At 33.7% G+C, this 18,960-nt stretch overlaps 1 protein-coding gene and 2 long non-coding RNA genes across 16 annotated transcripts; 2 read left to right on the forward strand and 1 right to left on the reverse strand.

Moving 5' to 3' along the window:
- Positions 1 to 481: 481 nt before the first annotated feature.
- On the reverse strand, positions 482 to 1,442 carry LOC145007587 (uncharacterized). The gene is made up of 2 exons (XR_013662999.1): positions 989 to 1,442; positions 482 to 825 (listed from the first exon to the last, which is right to left on the reverse strand). It is a non-coding gene; the product is annotated as an uncharacterized LOC145007587 (long non-coding RNA).
- A 7,267-nt stretch (positions 1,443 to 8,709) lies between these two features.
- On the forward strand, positions 8,710 to 12,725 carry LOC145004813 (uncharacterized). 10 transcript variants are annotated; one of them, XR_013662454.1, is made up of 8 exons: positions 8,710 to 9,005; positions 9,084 to 10,050; positions 10,289 to 10,381; positions 10,777 to 10,895; positions 10,978 to 11,048; positions 11,347 to 11,401; positions 11,698 to 11,759; positions 12,469 to 12,725. It is a non-coding gene; the product is annotated as an uncharacterized LOC145004813 (long non-coding RNA). The 10 variants fall into 10 exon arrangements; XR_013662447.1 differs by having other exon boundaries at positions 9,084 to 10,381; XR_013662450.1 differs by having other exon boundaries at positions 10,252 to 10,895.
- Positions 12,726 to 14,173: 1,448 nt separating this feature from the next.
- LOC145004872 (uncharacterized) lies at positions 14,174 to 16,443 on the forward strand. Of its 5 annotated transcripts, none has more exons than XM_078963890.1 (4): positions 14,176 to 14,425; positions 14,786 to 14,922; positions 14,994 to 15,736; positions 15,814 to 16,443. In XM_078963890.1, exons 3-4 carry the CDS (start codon positions 15,090 to 15,092, stop codon positions 16,259 to 16,261), a joined length of 1,095 nt encoding a protein of 364 aa, XP_078820016.1. In that variant the 5' UTR covers positions 14,176 to 14,425; positions 14,786 to 14,922; positions 14,994 to 15,089; the 3' UTR covers positions 16,262 to 16,443. The 5 variants fall into 5 exon arrangements, with proteins under 5 accessions (XP_078820019.1, XP_078820016.1, XP_078820017.1 ...); XM_078963891.1 differs by having other exon boundaries at positions 14,786 to 14,889; XM_078963892.1 differs by lacking the exon at positions 14,176 to 14,425 and adding an exon at positions 14,451 to 14,622.
- The last annotated feature ends 2,517 nt before the right edge of the window (positions 16,444 to 18,960 follow it).

Here is an 18,960-nt window from a genome sequence, read left to right on the forward strand (position 1 = left end):
GTTGCAGGCTTTCATACATCCTTGCTATGCAATATGCACGTTGCATGTTTTGTTTTCAACCTCAATTACTCTTACATAACTTATATTACTGGTCCAGTTCTGTTCTGGTCAACCCCATCGCCATTAGTTGACCAACTCCAAAGTACCTAGACCCATCTAACAATATTTATTAATACATGATGCTAATTAGTTGCATACACGATTGTGTATCAGAAACTTACAACTTTCTAGGATTTATTCTCGGGGTATAAAACTACTGTAATTACTTCTCTAATATAACCATTCCATAGCACAAAGGTACTCTACCCTTACCATCCATGGAAGTGGAACTCTCAAAAATAAAAAAAATCATAAATCATTCACCAACTTAATGAATATGCCCAACAGACTTACATTCATACATGTACACTCTACTGTACATACACACAAAAAAAAAACATATATAAAACTTTTCCTTAAAACTCATAATCATTATATCATCTTAAACTATCAACTCAACTTCATACGCATACTTCCTTCAAACATACATCCCTCAAAAATCATAATAATTCTCAAACAAATTTCTCCACTTACTTACAATCCTAAATCAAAAAATATACACGAGAACAAAACACTAACAAACAAATATTCAGTACACCTATGCGTAAACGGATTGGTGCACAATTTGAAGGAAAACTCTTGTACTTGATAAAATCCCCAAAACCAAAAATATACATATATAATACCATTGCTAATCTCGCCAACACTGGATTTCATAAAGAAAGACTTTGTCATTCTCCTCCTAAGAGCTCCAATTCAAACACACACACACACACACATGAGAATCTGTAATAGAAGAGAAGAAAATTTACGGGAATTAGAAAGCCTTAATGAACAATTAATAAAAAGTAACCTATTAGCACAAGTTATAATAGAGATCCTAACAAAACAAAATATTATCAAGACTATATAGAAATACAATGAAATTAAACCTAATTAAAGTTGTTACCCAAGCAAACCAAAAGTTAGATACACGAGCATCCGACGTTAAATCCACAATTACACAGGAGGAACCTTAGTGGGTTCATGGTGAGACTCATCGACGAAGATGACAGGTTTTGTGAGCATGAGCGGACGATCTTTTGCCTCCTCTTCATCGTCTCCTTCGTCAAAATCGTCATGAGAGGTGCTGAGATTGATGCATGAACAGCGTTCGAGTGAGGTGAAAAACGCCGACGCAACGCTATTTCCAACCCAATTAGCCATCCGATCAATCTTGTCACAAGATATCATCCCACATGCGTTATGATCCATCACGACCTGATTTGATTCCATTTATTGGATTTTTAGATTCAATTCAGAAGTTTGGATTTGGGTAGGCGAGGTGGAGATGGAGGTGGGGAGAAGCGTATTTGTGTTCGTATGAAGGATTGGGGGATGCCTTGTGTTTGAGTAAAGATTCTATAATTATGTTGATTTTGATGCCTCTCTACTACTTATATTCTTTAGTGTGTTTTGAATTTATTAAAGCCGAGTCTTTGGTTTAATTTTTACAGTTATGAAAAAACTTATGAAAAAATCTTGTAAATCACTATAACAAAGCCTTAAAAGGATTTAGAAAAAAAAAAAAAAAAAAAAAAAAAAAAAAAAAAAAAAAAAAAACAATTAAATTTAAGATGAATTCGTAAAAATAGTTTAAATTCAAACTAAATTTATAGCAAAACTTAAAATCTAAGCCAAAAATATAAATTTTGAAAGAAATAGTAACCTATTTAACCATAACCTGATATATCAAATAACCATACAAAAAACATGAGTTTTTACTTTTTAAAACATAAAATCGTCAATTTGTCTAATTTTAAAGTATTTTGAAAAGTCAATTTCAAAAAATTAGTGATAGCCATTTTATAAATATACTAGCATCAACAAGTATAGACAAAGTTTAAAATCCCACAAATTAATTTAAAATATATCCAAAAAAAATTAGGATAATTATCGAAACATATGAATAATTACTTAGTGACCATGTAATTATTACATAAGACCCTAAAATCGGATATCCTTTCCCCACTCTCGAAACCCTTACATCCTTGATTACCCAACATGTGGATTCAATGGTCGCAAAGCGTAGCGTGTGTAACTTACCTACACGGTGTCTGTAGCTTACCTACGCAATGCGTTGGCGACGACAGGAGTTCTGGTTTGAATTCTTAACAATTCTTTCTCCATCAAGAGCTTAGAATTCTTTCAAATGACTACAAGGGCATATATTCTTAATTCTTCTTTCTTTTTTGTTGCATTAGATCTGTTTAAACATGTATTAGACTATACAGTTCATGAGTTCTTTGTTTCTATTTTGATATATGCTCCCATTGTGCCTCTGTGGCCTTTTAATCCTCATAACCCAACACATATTTTTTTAGTAAATTACACAAATGGTCCCTATGGTTTGGAGTAATTTGCATGTTTGGTTCCTAAATTATTTTTTTTAAACTTGGAATGTCTCTATTGTTTGTTTTTGTTACGCGCTAGGTCCCACTGTTTGTTTTTGTTACACGCTTGGTCTCTGTCTTACCTAAAAAGATATTATTTAAATAAGGAAAATTTGTAGGGTAAGTAAGGTAAAGTGAAGGATGGGGTTGGGAGTGTGTTTATTTAAATAAATTAAAAAAATCAAGGATAAAATAGTCTTTTTAGATAAGACATGGATCAAGCGCGTAACAAAAACAAACAGTGAGGACCTGCCGAGTTAAAAAAATAAATTAGGGACCAAACGCACAAATTACCCTAAACCATAGGGACCATTTGTGTAATTTACTATATTTTTTAATCATGTAATAACTTACCAAATACCGGTCGATACTTCTTATTGATCTCACATGATCACAACTTGACTATGTTATTACAACATCTGAGTTACAACTTCATAGGCACTTAGAATGTACCGTCACAACTTTTATTTTTAATCACATTACATTTAATCGTTAACTCGGAAAACAACATGTTTCTTATATTATACCTAACATGTGATTAAAACTATCAGATTACTTTCCCTTCCACGAGAATTCCAACATATCATCTTCATATTGACTGGAGGGTCTTATGGGAATTGGTTGCAAATTGGTCCACAGTGGCATTTTCATAATTTTGGATAACCACGCGAACATTGGGCGTTCCCTAGGAACGAGTGGCTAGGTTGAAAACCCTAATTTTTAGGGTTTGGAACCTATTCAAACATCCTTAACTTTCATATCTTCTTCCTTTCATCAGCCTCTAGCCCCATTTCAACCAATTTGCAAACCTTAATCCGTTTTAGAGCATTTTTGAGCCATTGAGTGTGTTTTAGTGATCTTGAAGGATGGAGAAAGAAGAGAAGATCATCTTGGAGGAGTGGAACACTTTGGATCAAGAATTACAACATCATTTGACACCATTTGAAGGTAAAAAGCTCCGAACTAGATGAATTATTGATTATATCTTGTTTATTCATGACATTGTGTTCTTTTGGTCCCATAAGCTTGGTATTATGAGTATGGGTTACTCTAATCTATATAAGCCGTCCTTTTAGACGTTTCGGAGTATTTAGAAGCACAAAAATGCAATCTTGATTGTTGGTTTCCTTCTGTGCATAATTTATAAGGTCCTTATGGGTTAAGAAGTTAGGGTTTTGTTATTGGGCACTTAGTAGCCATGCAATACCATAAAGTTGGAAACTTTATGGTTAAGGACGTTAATTTAGGGGTAGATCTGGAATATGGACAAAAGAGCTTAAGGATTAACCTCTTAATAAGAAGGAAAAGGACTTAGTCATGAATATAGGACGTTCCTCCAGGAATGATGGGCGTTCGTAGTTAGCCATCACATTTCTGGTCAAACTCATGTATGCCAAGTGTACAAGCTGAGTACATTGAGCCTACTCAGCTGTGTTGACCAGGTTTAACTTTTTTACTTTGACCAGGATTTATCCAAGTTTGACCTAAGGGTATTTTAGGTATTTTGATTTGTATTTGAGATTGCTCACTATTTAATGAATAGGTGACGGGTACAGTTGATATTCAGAGCAGAGACCTATTTAGCTATTTGTTCGGAATAAGAGGTGAGTTTTCCTCACTGTTCTTATGGGTCGAAGGAACCAAAGTCAAGCCACTAGTTTATGTATCCTGTTCTTATGGGTCGAAGGATTCCAACCAAGAGGTTGTGGGTCGAGGCATTCCAACCGTAAGGTTGTGGGCCAAGGGTGATCGAACTAGGAGGTTGTAGACTTGTTATGTATTGGGTAAGCCAACTGAAATGTTGTAGGCTGGGGCATTCCAACCGTAAGATTGTGGGCCAGGGGTAATCCAACCAGGAGGTTGTGGACCCGTTATGTATTGGGCAAGCTAACTGAAAGGTTGTGGATTGGGGAATTCCAACCGTAAGGTTGTGGGCTAGGGACAATCCAACCAGGAGGTTGTGGACCCGATATTTGTTTGGTTATATGTTTGTGTGGTGATACTTTGGGGGAACTCACTAAGCTTCGTGCTTACAGTCATTTGTTACGGTTTCAGGAACTTCAGATGATCGGAAAAAGCAAAGGCGTGATCGTGCACATCCTTCGGATTTTATGTTATTAGATGTTGGTATACTCTGATTTATGAACTATACTTTTGAAACAATGTTTCGGTAAACAGTTATTGATTTGGGGTTGTTTTTTATAAATGAAAATTTTACTCTAATTATTGGGAGGTTGCAAATTTGAGTATTTTTATGTGGCCATCGGTTGCGCAGTAATATTTCTTATATAATAAGTTATTTTAATTGTTATTACACGTGTGTTCAATTTAATTACTAATCTATTAATAATTATTGTGTAGGTTCGAGCGTTTCAAACATTTATGCGTCATTATTATTACTAATGGAACACATCTTATAGGGAAATACTTGGGCACGATGTTCCTAGTTGTAGGCATGGACGGTAATAACCAAATCCTCTTTTTTGCATTTGGTGTTGAGTGGGAATTCATGGATATTGTTTTGCCAAGACTCAAAGAATGTATTGGGTACATGAATGCTTTGGCTATCATATCCGATAGAGCGAATTCAATTGAAATAGTCATTCAAGCCATGTTTCCAAACATGTATCACGAACTTATTTCCGCCATTTGTTGATGAATATAAGAACAAAGATCAGCAAACAAGAAAGAACCAAAATTTATTTTTGGGAGGCTGAAAAGCCTACAGAGAGTCTAATTTCAAAGAAAGCTTGGCTAGGCTACGATGTGCCTTATTCGAAGACTGGTGCACATGGATAAACATAATTGGTAACAACAAATAGGCAAGGTTGGTTTTCCCTGTGGTTCGGTATACTATAATGACATCAAAAAACACTGATTCCATCAATGTGTTATCAAAAGATACACAAAAATTACCGATAACAATGTTATTTGACTTTCACCGAGCAACAATACAACAATGGTGGTGTCAACGACATCATGTTGGAGGTAATTAATTGAGTTATAGTCATTCCATGGTAATTCTAGTATAATTTACCGTGCATAACAAGATATACATATTTTTTATAGCTCAAAGCGAAAAAAATATTATTAAGTATGCTAAGAAGGTTATAGAAAGGAGGATCAACAAATCCTCTAGTTTTCAAGTATACTAGATTGATCAAAGAATATATGATGGGACTGACCAAATGAAAAATGGTATAGTTAACTTGGAATCTCGTTATTGCACATGTACGGAATAGAATTATCTATATTTTGTTATCATGATATAGCGGTATTCAAGGAACTGAGATATCAACACTATAGACAATGGATATCACCGTACTTCACAATGGAAAAATATTGATCAACATATATAGAGTTTGTGTTTCGTGTGCTAGTTCTAGTTCAATACGCACAACCAGATAAAGTCATGGTTGTATTACAACAATTTATAGACAACTGATAAGTTGGATGATCACGAAACCATAACTATATCCCATCTCAAGGTAAAGGTTTGATTCAAAAAATGAAGTCATTACCTAAGAATCATTCATACAAGCAGAAATCGTGAAACTCAGTTTCTCACAGATTCAACAAAAAACTAAATCTTCAAGTAGGACTAAGTCAAAAGAAAGGATAAGTCGAGGAGTAGATCTAATGTCAAAACTACTCAAAACACAAGTCAAGAGTATGATATTGTTGATCTAAATTACTTGTTGTCATGTTTGTAGCAATTGCATTATTCTAGAAGTTCTTCAGTCACAATAATTTGTTTTTGCTACATCGTGAGGAAATTGTTTAAAACATACACAAAAAAAACACCATAACTCAAATATTGGGGTAATTTGTAGCATTTATCCATGGCAAACTCTCGAAACACCACAAAGCAGCATGCTCCTGCGGAGTAGGCTGCAACAGCTCGTTGGGGGGGGGGGTGCAAAAAACAAGATATATATATATATATATATATATATATATATATATATATATATATATATATATATATATATATATATATATATATATATATATATATAAAGGTTATTGTTTTGTTATTTTCTCATAGAAAGTTATAGATTATAAGGTAAACTAGGATACATACATTGTTAACATAAAAAATACATTCACTATCAGCAGCGTGTAAACGTCTCATCCTAGGGTATGTAACTACGCAAGGGATAACACCATGTATAGGGGATCCAACTCTACTTAATATTGGGAAATGTCTCCATGATCCAAATCTACAAAATTAATAAATCAAACAACTAATCAACATAATAATGTTACAATAGTTGTTACTTAAAACTATTATTAAACACCGTGGACATACCTTAAATGCATAGACAAATCTTTGTACGGTATACGTGTGTCTACTGCCGACTCTTGGCTCGATGGGGTTCAAATGCTCCTTAATCTTATTAAAAACAGTACATAATTATTTGTAAGTGAAATCTCATACTACTCTACTTCATGGATATTTGTGTCAACAATTTCATTTAATACGTATATATATCATTTGATATAATATAAATAATTGTATATCTGTTAAACTCATCTAAATTGAAGAGGAGTGCAAGAATTTCATCAATAACCGGTTGTCAAGGGTATTTCCCACAAAATTCTTGTTGTAGCATACACATCAGGGAGACTCTCACAACGTCTACATCTTCTAAATGATGAAGTAAGTTATTGAACACATGCATAACGTCAAGCACTTTCACTAAACATGAAGGCAACACAAATGGAAACACACGTTCTCTGAACTACACCGAAGATGAAGTTAGGAAGAAATAGTCCTTAAACTGCAAGCCGGTAATAAGACAGAAAGTTTTCCTATCAAAGCAAACCCAGTGGTCGTGTACCGAAAATAGAAGCTCATTCATGTTAACTCGAGGATAAGTAGTATATTTCTTTCACATAAGATAATGACAGAGTAAAGAGTGACATTCGACACCCATCAACATGTTAACATAAACACCAAAACAAGATGTCCTAAACATGGTCGCACATTATGCTATGTGTTATAAACAGGCCATGATTTCTCGGCCGAGTTCAGGCCATGTTACAACCGCTTTATATATTATGTCATGCTACAATCAAAAGAATTATAATTAGGCATTTGTTGCATGTTCTAGAGGCCATTCAGGAACACAATTTTGGATTAACATATATATATATATATATATATATATATATATATATATATATATGTGTGTGTGTGTGTGTGTGTGTGTGTGTGTGTGTGTGTGTGTGTGTGTGTGTGTGTGTATGTTCCGGAGGATATTCCAGAAAAGAATTATGGGTCGACACTTCGGATCAACATTCTGAAATACCATTCTGGATCAGTTCTATGCATATCAGACCTGTTCTAAATATTCTAGACATCATCTTCGTATTTCAAAGTCATTCGGACTTTTTAGAACTATGATTTTTTAAGAATTGTTGATCTAGTGCACACACATACTCACATGTAATAATACAATAGCCTAAAAACCACTAAAAATCGAAGAAAAACAAATAATACTTGTGTAATCACATCAAAGCACACAAAATAAACAAAAATATCTACTTTTTAACATATAATATTAAATAAAGACATATAATTCTAAAGATAATCGAAATGTACATATAAAAAAATGAATCTCTTTATTGCTAGAAGAAAGCATTCTTTCAGTTAGATTTGTGGTTGGAATGAAGTATGAAATAATTCGAAATGTTATTTACATGAGGGATAATAATTACCCGGTAGGATCTCTATACCATTTACTCATTTTCCAAATAATTTTTTTTATAGTAATTTTTTAAAATAGTTGTTAGATTCCTAATTTCCTTAATATAAATGTGCTTGTTAATGATATTAAGTTGACCCCAACTTTTCTCATTAGTATATACTATTAACTAGGTGTGAGACCCGTCTATTATACGGGTTAATTTAAAAAATGATTAAACTTAAAGTATAAAAATGAAATATTTTTTAATTTACAACTATATAATAAGAAAGAAAGAAACGTATTTATTATAATTTAATATCATATATATCATATTTAATACTTTACATATATAAAAATATGACTTTAATTAAAAATTAAAACAAACCAAAAATTGACAAGTGGATAATATTTATTTCAAAATTACAACAAAATGACAAGTATCAAAAGCCATGAAAAATTAACAAGTGACAAAAAAAAAACCTTCATTAAGGAGGATTCTTAAAACCTTAGCTATAATTAACTTTTTTTCTCTTTCATAATTTAAGATGGAAGTTGTATTTCTCATTCTCTGCACTAAACTTCGTTTCCCTTTCATATTCTAATAGCAAACCGCCAGATTCTGTTCTTATCCGCTTTCATTGTTGCTTGCCGCCATCCTTCTCCAATACTATTTCATTCGATTTTCTTTATTTCATCTTTCTTTCTTCTTTACTCTTCCCTGATCTTCCGGTGCGTTCTTATTCTCCCTCGCAACATTAACGAAAAAAGGGGAGGTCGGCCGCAGATGCACCACTGGAGAAGCCAGCACCATAGCCAGAGGCTACCGAAAACAATGTGTATGGTAAACCATTTTTCCTATTTTTGATTTCCCGGTTCATATTAACATCTCTAACCATTCAGATCTTTCTCCCTGATTCAGTACTTGCCAAATCCAGACGGTTAAATGAAGATGATGGGGTTTACGGTGGCTACTAGCCAGCTCTAAGCGATAATTTATGTTAATTTCCGGTGGTTGTACAGGTTCACGGAGGTGGATTTGTGACCGAAAGTAGTGTTTAGTTGGCGAATGATCTGTTTTGTAGGAGGATCGTCAAGGCGTGTGATACGATTGTGGTGGTGGTAGGGTATAGGCTTGCACCGAAGATTAAGTATCATGTAGTGTTTGAGGACGACGTTGAGGCATTGAGTTATTTAGCTAAGCAGGCGAATTTGGCCGAGTGTACGATCTCAGGTCGCGTTAACCTCAGGAGGAGACAGATTGTTAATGGTTTTGGTTCTTTCATGATCAAGCCTTGGATTGTTGCTCATGTCGATCTTTCTAGGCAACAAATCTTCAATAATTGAAGTCCTTAATTATCTCTTACAATCTATTTTGATTTGGGCACAATCCTAACTGTTCCATGGTTAAATACACTTATCACGATCTGTTAACTTGTATACCTCTCCACACGAATCTATCTATCACACAGATCCTCAATGAAAGGCAAAAACAACGTATTGATTTCTTCTTGGTTTTATTACCATTAACAGGTATGTCCTCCTAGGTGTAAGCTGTAGTTCGAACATCGCAAATTATGTCACACAAAAAGCAGTAGAACCTGGGAACCTATTAGACCCTTTAAGAGTGGTGGCACAAGTTCTTATATACCATTTTGTAATCGGAAACACTCCAACAAAATCCGAAATCAAGCTGGGTAACTCTTACCTCTATGACAGATCCATGGCCATGTTTGCTTGGAAGCTTTTCTTATCAGATGATCAATTCAATAGTGATCATACGGCTGCCAACCCTCTGATGAAAGCTACAAGAATACCATTACAACAAATGCCTCCTACACTCACAGTAGTAGCTGAACATGATTAGATGTGTGATCATACCATTGCAGGTGAAGTGAAATTGATGACAGTTTAATAGAACAGGTTTCCAATTACACATGAAATTTAATTATACCCTATCCAATTGATATTGAGTTTTGAAATTGAATTTCACCATGCATCCCAGCTGCTTGATGAAATGCTTGAACCAGGGTGGCCCTTAGTATATTTTTTTTCGTTCTTACTAAAGGTAAAAAAAAATTGTTTATTAGGGTATTCTGATCTTTTAAACGTGGGTTCAAACTACAGTCAATTTTTTAAGATTAACGATCCATACAAGTGGACAACTCATCACAAACAACCTATGAATCATGGGTTCTACAAAGTACCAATTATCCTAAGGTAAATGTTTCACAATTACTTTCCTACCCTTTAAGTGATTCCAAAATCTTTGTTCTGAGATGGGGATTTGCAACAATTAGTGCATCAAATGGAGTATTTAAGGGCATCCAATGCTTAAGTTATTGAAATTTTATTGTTTGTGGGTGTCTCAACTCCACCTCTTCTTTAGTACAAGTCAGAGAGATGCATATGATTCTTTAGTGTCTTTGTGCTGAGGTGATTGTGGATTATATAGGGAGGCCAAGCTGTTGCTTTCTTGTATCATTTTTTTGTTTTTATTTTATTTAAAGACCTTTTTTCTTAACAGTATCCTTTTGTTGTTTTTATTTTATTTAATGACCTTTTGTTGTTTTGGGACCAAAAACCCCTTCATTTATTATCTTTGTTTCTTGCAGGGGCCATAGAAACAAGAAAGAGAACCTTTAGTTGCGAATCTTCTTCAACACAGCCCACTAAAAATACCCAGAAGCGGAGCAGTGTTTGTGTTGTTAGAATTCCTTTCTTTAAATAAGAGGTCGGTCAATCACTTTTTTGATTGCTCATTTGATTTTATGTGTTCATGATTGATGATGCTTCTGGAATCTCCTGTTTTTTAGGTTGTTTGTAGCCTTGCTTAGAAGTAAGATCTGCAGTCACCATCATCTTCTGATAAGGGTTTTCTCTACGGGTAGTGAAATCCATTTTCAATTCCTAAAGCCTCAATAAATAGCATAACTAATTGAGGACATGTTTGGGTATATGAGTTGTGAAATTGGAGTGTCTCACTTCCTCAATTTTAACTACATATGTTTCTCCATTGATGATATTCTTCTCCTTTTTCCTTTCAATTGACATTGATTATCTTCCTGTATAAACATCTTACTGCACCTGGAATTAGGTTGAAATTATCATGTTTATAGGTTTACGTGTTGGTTGTGTTGCATTGCTGATTTTTTTTTTTTGATAAATTTGGCTTTTTTATGTAGAAAGATACTATTAATAAGGAAACTTTCAACAGTTTAGCCGAATTATTGAAATGAGGTTAGATAAATTTTAATTTCCATCATGAATAATATTGTATTGAATCATTATTACTCTTAATAATAAGTTTGATATTTTTTTGGCTTCCATAACATGTTTCCTTTGCGAAAAATGAAAAATATCATACCAGCGTGAGATATGAAAAAATTACCATTTTAAATGTCCAAAAAAAGTTCGTGATCAAGATTAAGACATGATAAATTGGTGCATAATGTTGAAAACTTATATATTATAGCAGTGTCAAAGACTTTTATGTTATTATATTTTACATAAATCATAAAATCATTCTGGTGCAGGAAGATTGGAGGATATGAGGAATCGTAAGTCCAGTTAAGAACCAGGATCATTGGATCTTGAGGTAAACTTTTTAGGTCTCCTTTCGGTGATTTAAGTTTTATGCATAAATTCTTATATTCTTTCTTTTTATTCTTTCTAAATTTTGCTCAATCTTCTATTTTTTAAATTTATTTATTATAAGTTCTATCTATTACTATGGATGAAATAATTAAACGCTAATTCTTTTGGATTGAGAATGTTAAGAAATGGCTAAATGCAAACAATATCAATGTATTTTAGTAAAAAAAAAATGATCATTGCATTTTACTTTTTTTTGTTAGAAGATTGTGTCTGTCACTTTTAATCTTATTAACGTGTTGCACTTTGGAATAATCTAGGTCAAAAAACACATAAATTTAAATCACAAAATATTTAACCACAATCATAATAGATACAATTCCGGTGTTACAAATTGCAAAGGTAAAAAATAAAAGTTTTTTTTCACTTTAATTATAGAAATCAACTGTCATATTGCAATATGTAGAAAATTTTGTTCTTTTTCTCACTTTTCATTGTTTACGGAAGAACAACCATCTTAGAAATACAAAAGTACAATCATTCGTTAAATTATACTTTTATATGACACCCTAAAAAAAAGAAATCGTAATTTTATTTCATATTTTTGATATCCTGAAAAGAAAGTAGTTCAAATATTTAGAAATCATAGATAATCATTGCTTGAGGAAATCTCAAATCATTGTAATTAATAATTGACTTTGTTTATATGTTAGGATATTACATTTGGAGGAGATACCGATGCAAATAACCAACCGCAGGTTAAATCTTATGGTGGAAAGAAAAATCAGACGAAGAAGCATTGGTAAATCCAAAACAACACATCTTCAAGCCGAGTACTAATTTTATTGTGTATGTTATTCTTTTTAGAGATCACAATTCCAGGGATACATGTGATTGATATTTATTTTTTACTATGTGTAAAACTTATGTTATTATATGGGTTAATTAAAAATTTTAATATAAATCTAAATATTTAACAAATTTTGATTTATAAGAAAATAAGTAAAATAATGAATTATTAAAATTGATTTTTTTTATCTTTTAAATTTAAATAAATAAACTAATGAGTTTTAATTTAAGAATTTTGAAACAAGAATCTACGTTTATTAATGAAATTGATATTCATTTATTACTATATTTATTATAATTATTAAATTAAAGTATTATGTAAAATTTATTAAAATAGAAAAACTCATAAAATGACATATAAAAAAAAATTAATTCAAAATAACCACAAAATGATATTTAACAAATTGAATGAAAATGTGACATGTGGTAAAAACATTTCATTTATTAGAATTGATTTGATTATTAATTATTTTCTTATAAAATAATATTTTCTATGTAACTAGTATGAACAACCCTTTCATATATGTAATATTCTATCGTAAAAATTATAATATGTTTTCTTACTTGCTACAGTTTGAAATAACAGAGAAAAAAAAAAATTCCAAAGACACAGCTAATTCCAACTAGTTTATTTAACTCTCAAGTTTCAAAAGACACAGTAAATTCTAGGGATGAGCAAAAGAACCGGATCGGAACCGGGAACCGGCTTCGGCCAAAATCAAGAATTGAACCGGCCCGGCGGTTCTACCGGTTCCCGGTTCCTACCGGTTCTTGTTGTGTCTTCAAATGTTGGAACCGACCCTCGAAAAATAGCATCATACGGTTCCAGTTTTTACCGGTTCTACCGGTTTTTTTCCGGTTCTACCGGTTTCGGTTATATCGGTTCCGGTTATATTGGTTCCGATTCCTACCGGTTCCCGGTTCCAAAAATCAACAAAAATAACGTCCCGGTCCCGGCCCGACCGGTTCCATCGGGTTCCGGTTCCGTGCCGGTTCCGGTTCCGGTACTGGTTCCCCGCTCCATATGCTCATCCCTAGTAAATTCCATCTAGTTTATTTAAGTCTCAGGTCTCAACGGATGAGTGATGACATCATGGCCTTACATAGAAAGATTGTAATGGGTATTTTACCCGACCCGACCTGAACAAATAAATATGGCTAGAGAATGAACCAATAAAACAGTTTGCTTCCAAAGGTGTCTTGTCATGTACTATTTTCTTTAATTCTTATCCTTACTTGCCACCTCATCTTTTCTTCTCCTGCAACGTGTATGATGAATCAGATATTTATCAATATTGTATTTCGAACCACAAAGCCAATAATTGCTGCGGTAGGCTTACGTTATATAACAAAAATACAATTTTACGGTTTTCCCCAATAAAGTCATTTTCCTTCTTTTATTTTCTCGTTTTTTTAGTTTTTCTTTTTATCAAGTTAACGAACCTTTATATGTCAAGCATTCCTGAAAGTTTTATACGGGCAAACGGCAACAGGCTTATTATAAATCGTACTCATCTTCTTGAAGTACCTAATATACTTTTGTTTTTGCTTTAAATTTTTGCTATAAAGAAAAGAGAAAAGATAAACGACGCCGTATGATGAAAGAAAAAGTGGGGAAAAGAAGATAATAATCGGATAAATAAATAAATAAAATGACAAGACAGTGGATTGATTACTGGGACAAAATTCACATCTTTGTAACTTTGTGAACCGAAGGATGGTGATTCATTCAACATCATCATAAAGTAAGAAGATTCAATCCACCTTCTTAATTTCGCAGTCAGATCTTACCACCCGCACCAACTTTCCCATCAATCCCTGGTGAGAATTGAGATACTTTACTTTCAGTTTCTTCCTTCTCTCTCATCTTCGTATGTTTTCAATACTCTTCTTAAATCTTAATCACTCACTCTTTGTGTATGTGTCGCTATTGCTATTAAAGACGACAGAACTCCATCTCCATGGTGGATTAGTAATTACTCATGTGTTAAATTATTAGTTATTTCAAAGATGTTTGTGTAAGTAGCTTTTGCGAGTCTTTCTGTATTATCTGGTTGTAGAAATCGGATCTTTCTTTTTTGTTCTTGTTTCTGATTCAAATTTTCATTCTGTTGACCGGAATATCAAATCCTTTGTTCATTTATTTATTTTGGGTTTATCATTTTGAGCGCCTTGATTTAGGTTTCGCGAATTTCCGTCTGAGATGAAACCCGATTTCTAGAAAAATATCATAAAAATCTGCAAGGTTTGACTGAAAACGCTGATCAATTAAGTCGAGCATAGGAGTAAGGGCTTAATATTGCTATTCACTTGTTTTGGTAACTGCTCCCAAACATACATAAAATTAAAATATGTGTATTTGTTCTGACTTGTGTTTGATTGCTGGCAGGTATAGATATAGTATGCAGTGTCATCTGATGAAATGGTGAAACTGTATATATGTGTATAGGTGTATTACTGAAGCAATTAATGGAATAAGTGAGTAATGGCTGCAGCTGAAGCAAGAGCAGCATGGCAACGAACTGCAAACCGTTGTTTTGTCCAAGAAGATGCAAAAAGGGCTCCCAAATTAGCATGCGTCCCTCCAGCATCCTCGTCTTCATTGTTTAAACAAGGGCAAACCGACACTAGTAGACCTACTACAAACGGGAATGGGATGGACGATTTTGCCCCTCCCACTGCCAACTCCATGTACTCGAATCTCTCTTCAGACTCAAGGTGGTGGCTTCATTTGCAGCCTAACCCTAGTAACTATATGTACCAAAAGGAGCAGGTCAGCAGCACATTGGAATTTGTCGACATTATGGATTCTGAATCAAGTGTGAAGGGTTGTGATTTAGGGGAAGAGTCTTATGAGTTTGTGGAGATGGATTCTGGTTCTAAACAAGTGGATGAGTTCAGTTTGGGGTCTGAATTCCCTCACTGGATGGAAAGGGAGACTGAGAATAGCCATGAGGAGCTGGCGCTGCCATGGTGGCACAAAGATGACCTGGCATCCTTTGTGGCACAGAGATCACAAGATTTCATGGAGAATTGTGATCTGCCTCAGCCTCAAAGTTCAAACACAAGTTTCACCTGTTTTGGACTTTCAAAGCCACAAAATTCAGCAAGCAACCATGGTATCGCTGTCAGGTATGTACTTTGACCATTATTTATTATTATTATTATTTTTTTTTTCAAATCTGTAACTCATATTCTTATCTGGTCAGCCCTTTAAGTACTAGTACAGTAGTGGTTGATGAAGGAGGTGAGATGGATCCAAGCAAGCGAAAGCTGTTAGAAGCACTCTGTCATTCTCAAACACGAGCAAGGGAAGCAGAAAAAGCAGCAAAACAGGCTTACCAGGAGAAACAACATGTTGTGAAGCTCATATACAAACAAGCTTCTCAGTTATTTGCATATAAGCAATGGCTCTATCTTCTACAACTTGAGAATCTTTATAACCAAATCAAAGCAAACAAGATCCCATCAGCTTCTCCATGGAACATGCCTCCTCGAAAGAAACCTCCCAAGAGGAAAACACGAGGAGGACCCAAAGAAGAAGATGATGATGATGATATAATCGGTAAGTATGCCATGGCTTTTGCTGTTGGATTAGGGCTTGTTGGTGCAGGTTTGCTTCTTGGGTGGACTGTTGGTTGGATGTTTATCATTTAGTATGTTTCAAGCAATTAATTGTAAGACCTAGTCCTAGTGTACAAAACTTGTTTTCTTCCAGTTCTTAGCTAGCAGACTGATGTATATAAATATAGTTTTGTAATGAGTTTGCAGTTAAACTCTCGTGTTCATCATGTGTCACAATCTCATATATGGATAATCGTATTAGTAACTTCCAGTCAGTTAGTCTCTATTTGCCAAGTCATGTACATATAAAGATCTCCCCATCTTCTCATGTGTACGCATGCTATATTGGAACAATGTAAATCTTTGTTTCATTTGTTTAGTTTTTTATTTGGTTGATTGTTTACGGTTTTCGTTTGAATATTGTATGTTGGTGTCTTGGTTGCCAATTATTTTTCGATTTAGTTTAGTTTCCTCAACCCATTTGTTGGTGTATGTGTGTTTTCGGGGTTGTGAACGGTTATGGTATAAAATCCCAACAAGTGATATTAGATTCACTGTTTTAGATATGATCTAACAAGTGCTATCCTTTAAGATAAATATGTATCCGCATTTTCGAAAATGTCATCTTAGGAAGTCAATCCAAACATCACATATTTTTCTGTTTTTTTTTTCTCTTTTAAGAATTTAACTTGTTTTAGTATCTTTGTTACGGTTGTTATTTGTTGTGGATTGAACTCATTTGAAGTTTCAAGCCATTACCATTTTTGTGGATGCATATATTATAGATGGTGTTTGCATTTGACCCTCTTCACATGATTCATGGAATTCAAAAGGTACTTTGTATTATCAGAGGTGTTCTTTGATAGAGATAGCGGAGATCTGGAGACTTATTACTTTGTCGTTGAAGGGAGTTGTTTGAAGTTCGGACATTTGCTCAATTAGTCCTTCCACTTTTCAATTTGCCCCGGTGATTGTCTCTCCACCTATCCAATCTACCACAGTTCGTTTGATACATTGGTTTTCTTGTCTATAGATAAAGGAAAATTTTATATACTATAGACCGTTTTGACACGAGTGGTTGGCATTGTTACAACTTACATGTATATAGGTTATGCAAGCAATGAAATAAAAGCAATAAAACTACATAGAAAATTAGCATGGTTCGGTCAATGCAACATACCGGCAGGAATCGGAGGTCTTCTATTATTCAACTATTTTCAAAGTGAATACATTGGAATTTCTAGCTACGAGAAATCGTCGGGTTTCTTCATAATATTATGCTCTGTTGTTTATTCTTTATTATGATCATTAAAATCCAAGTCAAGCTTTAAGGCGGGAGGGATGACCATTTTGAAGTTCATTTTCATAAATCTCAGTTCAGTCCTTATGAAGCATTATAATATTTGGATCCAAAATCAATTTGTTAGAGATCAGAACACGATGTATCCTTATGAAAGCGAAGCGTTGAGGAATGGTTATTTTTGGATCATGACTTCAACATATTAACGAAATAACCTTAAGGACCAACACGTTTGTATGAGGATTGGTTTGTTACCTCTTATGGACGACTCATCCTACCATGTATGTTTTTACCTTTGATTCGTCTTGTAGATGATGAACAAAAGCCACTAGAACAACCAAGACCATGAATGTTTGGATGGAAACCCTTGCGAGAAAAACCACAAGCATTCATATTTTATTATAAATACAACCAAGAACATATAAATACAACCAAGAACATGTATAAATGGAAACTTGAACTAATTTTAACATTATATTAATGAACTGATTTTGACATTATATTAATGACACTTAGAAGAGATTTGGTTTGAGATGCCCCACAAATTTGAGTGAACATAATGAAAGGTTGGTGGTGTGAACCAAAGTGTTGATTTTCACCCTCGTGGTTGCCAAATCGATAATATCTAATCTTTTTGGTATTTATATAATAAGTGCTATGGATTTTGAAATTTCATAAGTGGAAGGGGTATCTAAAATTGTCAATTTTTAAAATTTAACAGGGGAGAGAAAATCAAAATGGTAGGTATAGCAGAACCTACAATAGTTGTGCCTCAAAGATAATAGCAAACATTTAATTTTCTTAGATCCCGTTTGATGGTTGCTTACGAGAAAATATTGATTGGGAAAGGTATGGGTAATAAATTTTGACCAACTAAGAAATCATGTTGTTTGATTGTACATCTGATTTAATGTGTGATTGAATGTGCTGACCAATGAAAAATTACCATTTTATCATGTTGCTCTATATTGTGATGGATGAAGTTGTTGAATAAATATAGAAACATATAAATTGTATATAAAATGTAAATTACACACAAGTCAATTAAAAATCCAAATAAATATTATTTGAATGAATAGGCCATGATCAAATTTTATAAGTTATCATATCAAAATTTTATAAATGGGATCTTATTTGATTCACTGATCTCGATCTCAAGTGTTTCCTTTCTCTTTCTTTTTCTTTTCCTTCCTCCTTGTTGTCAAGAACACACCACAATGATGGTTGTTTTCTTTTTCCGATGTGACAACCCGAAATTTCTATCTCGAACAATAGATCGATTCAATCAAAGTTAGACTCGTTTTGCTATCTTTTAACACTGTTTAGGGTTTATTTGAGTGTTCTAAACCAATTACAATCAAGGTAGGAGCCTAGAAATGAAATAACACGATGCAAATCAAGCACACTCCGGCCAAACACTCCAACACATGGAGAGTGCGGACGTACACTTGAGTGTACGGCCACACACCCGTTCCAGCCACACACTCTCGCC

Source organism: Lactuca saligna, chromosome 7, assembly GCF_052625555.1.
Source record: "Lactuca saligna cultivar CGN05327 chromosome 7, ASM5262555v1, whole genome shotgun sequence".
Taxonomy (NCBI): domain Eukaryota; kingdom Viridiplantae; phylum Streptophyta; class Magnoliopsida; order Asterales; family Asteraceae; genus Lactuca; species Lactuca saligna.

Bases quoted from the DNA above. Each gene is read 5' to 3' on its own strand.
- LOC145004872 (XM_078963893.1), top strand. From the start codon at position 15,090: ATGGCTGCAGCTGAAGCAAGAGCAGCATGGCAACGAACTGCAAACCGT. The intron at 15,737-15,813 runs GTATGTACTTTG...TTATCTGGTCAG, and splicing joins AACCATGGTATCGCTGTCAG to CCCTTTAAGTACTAGTACAG.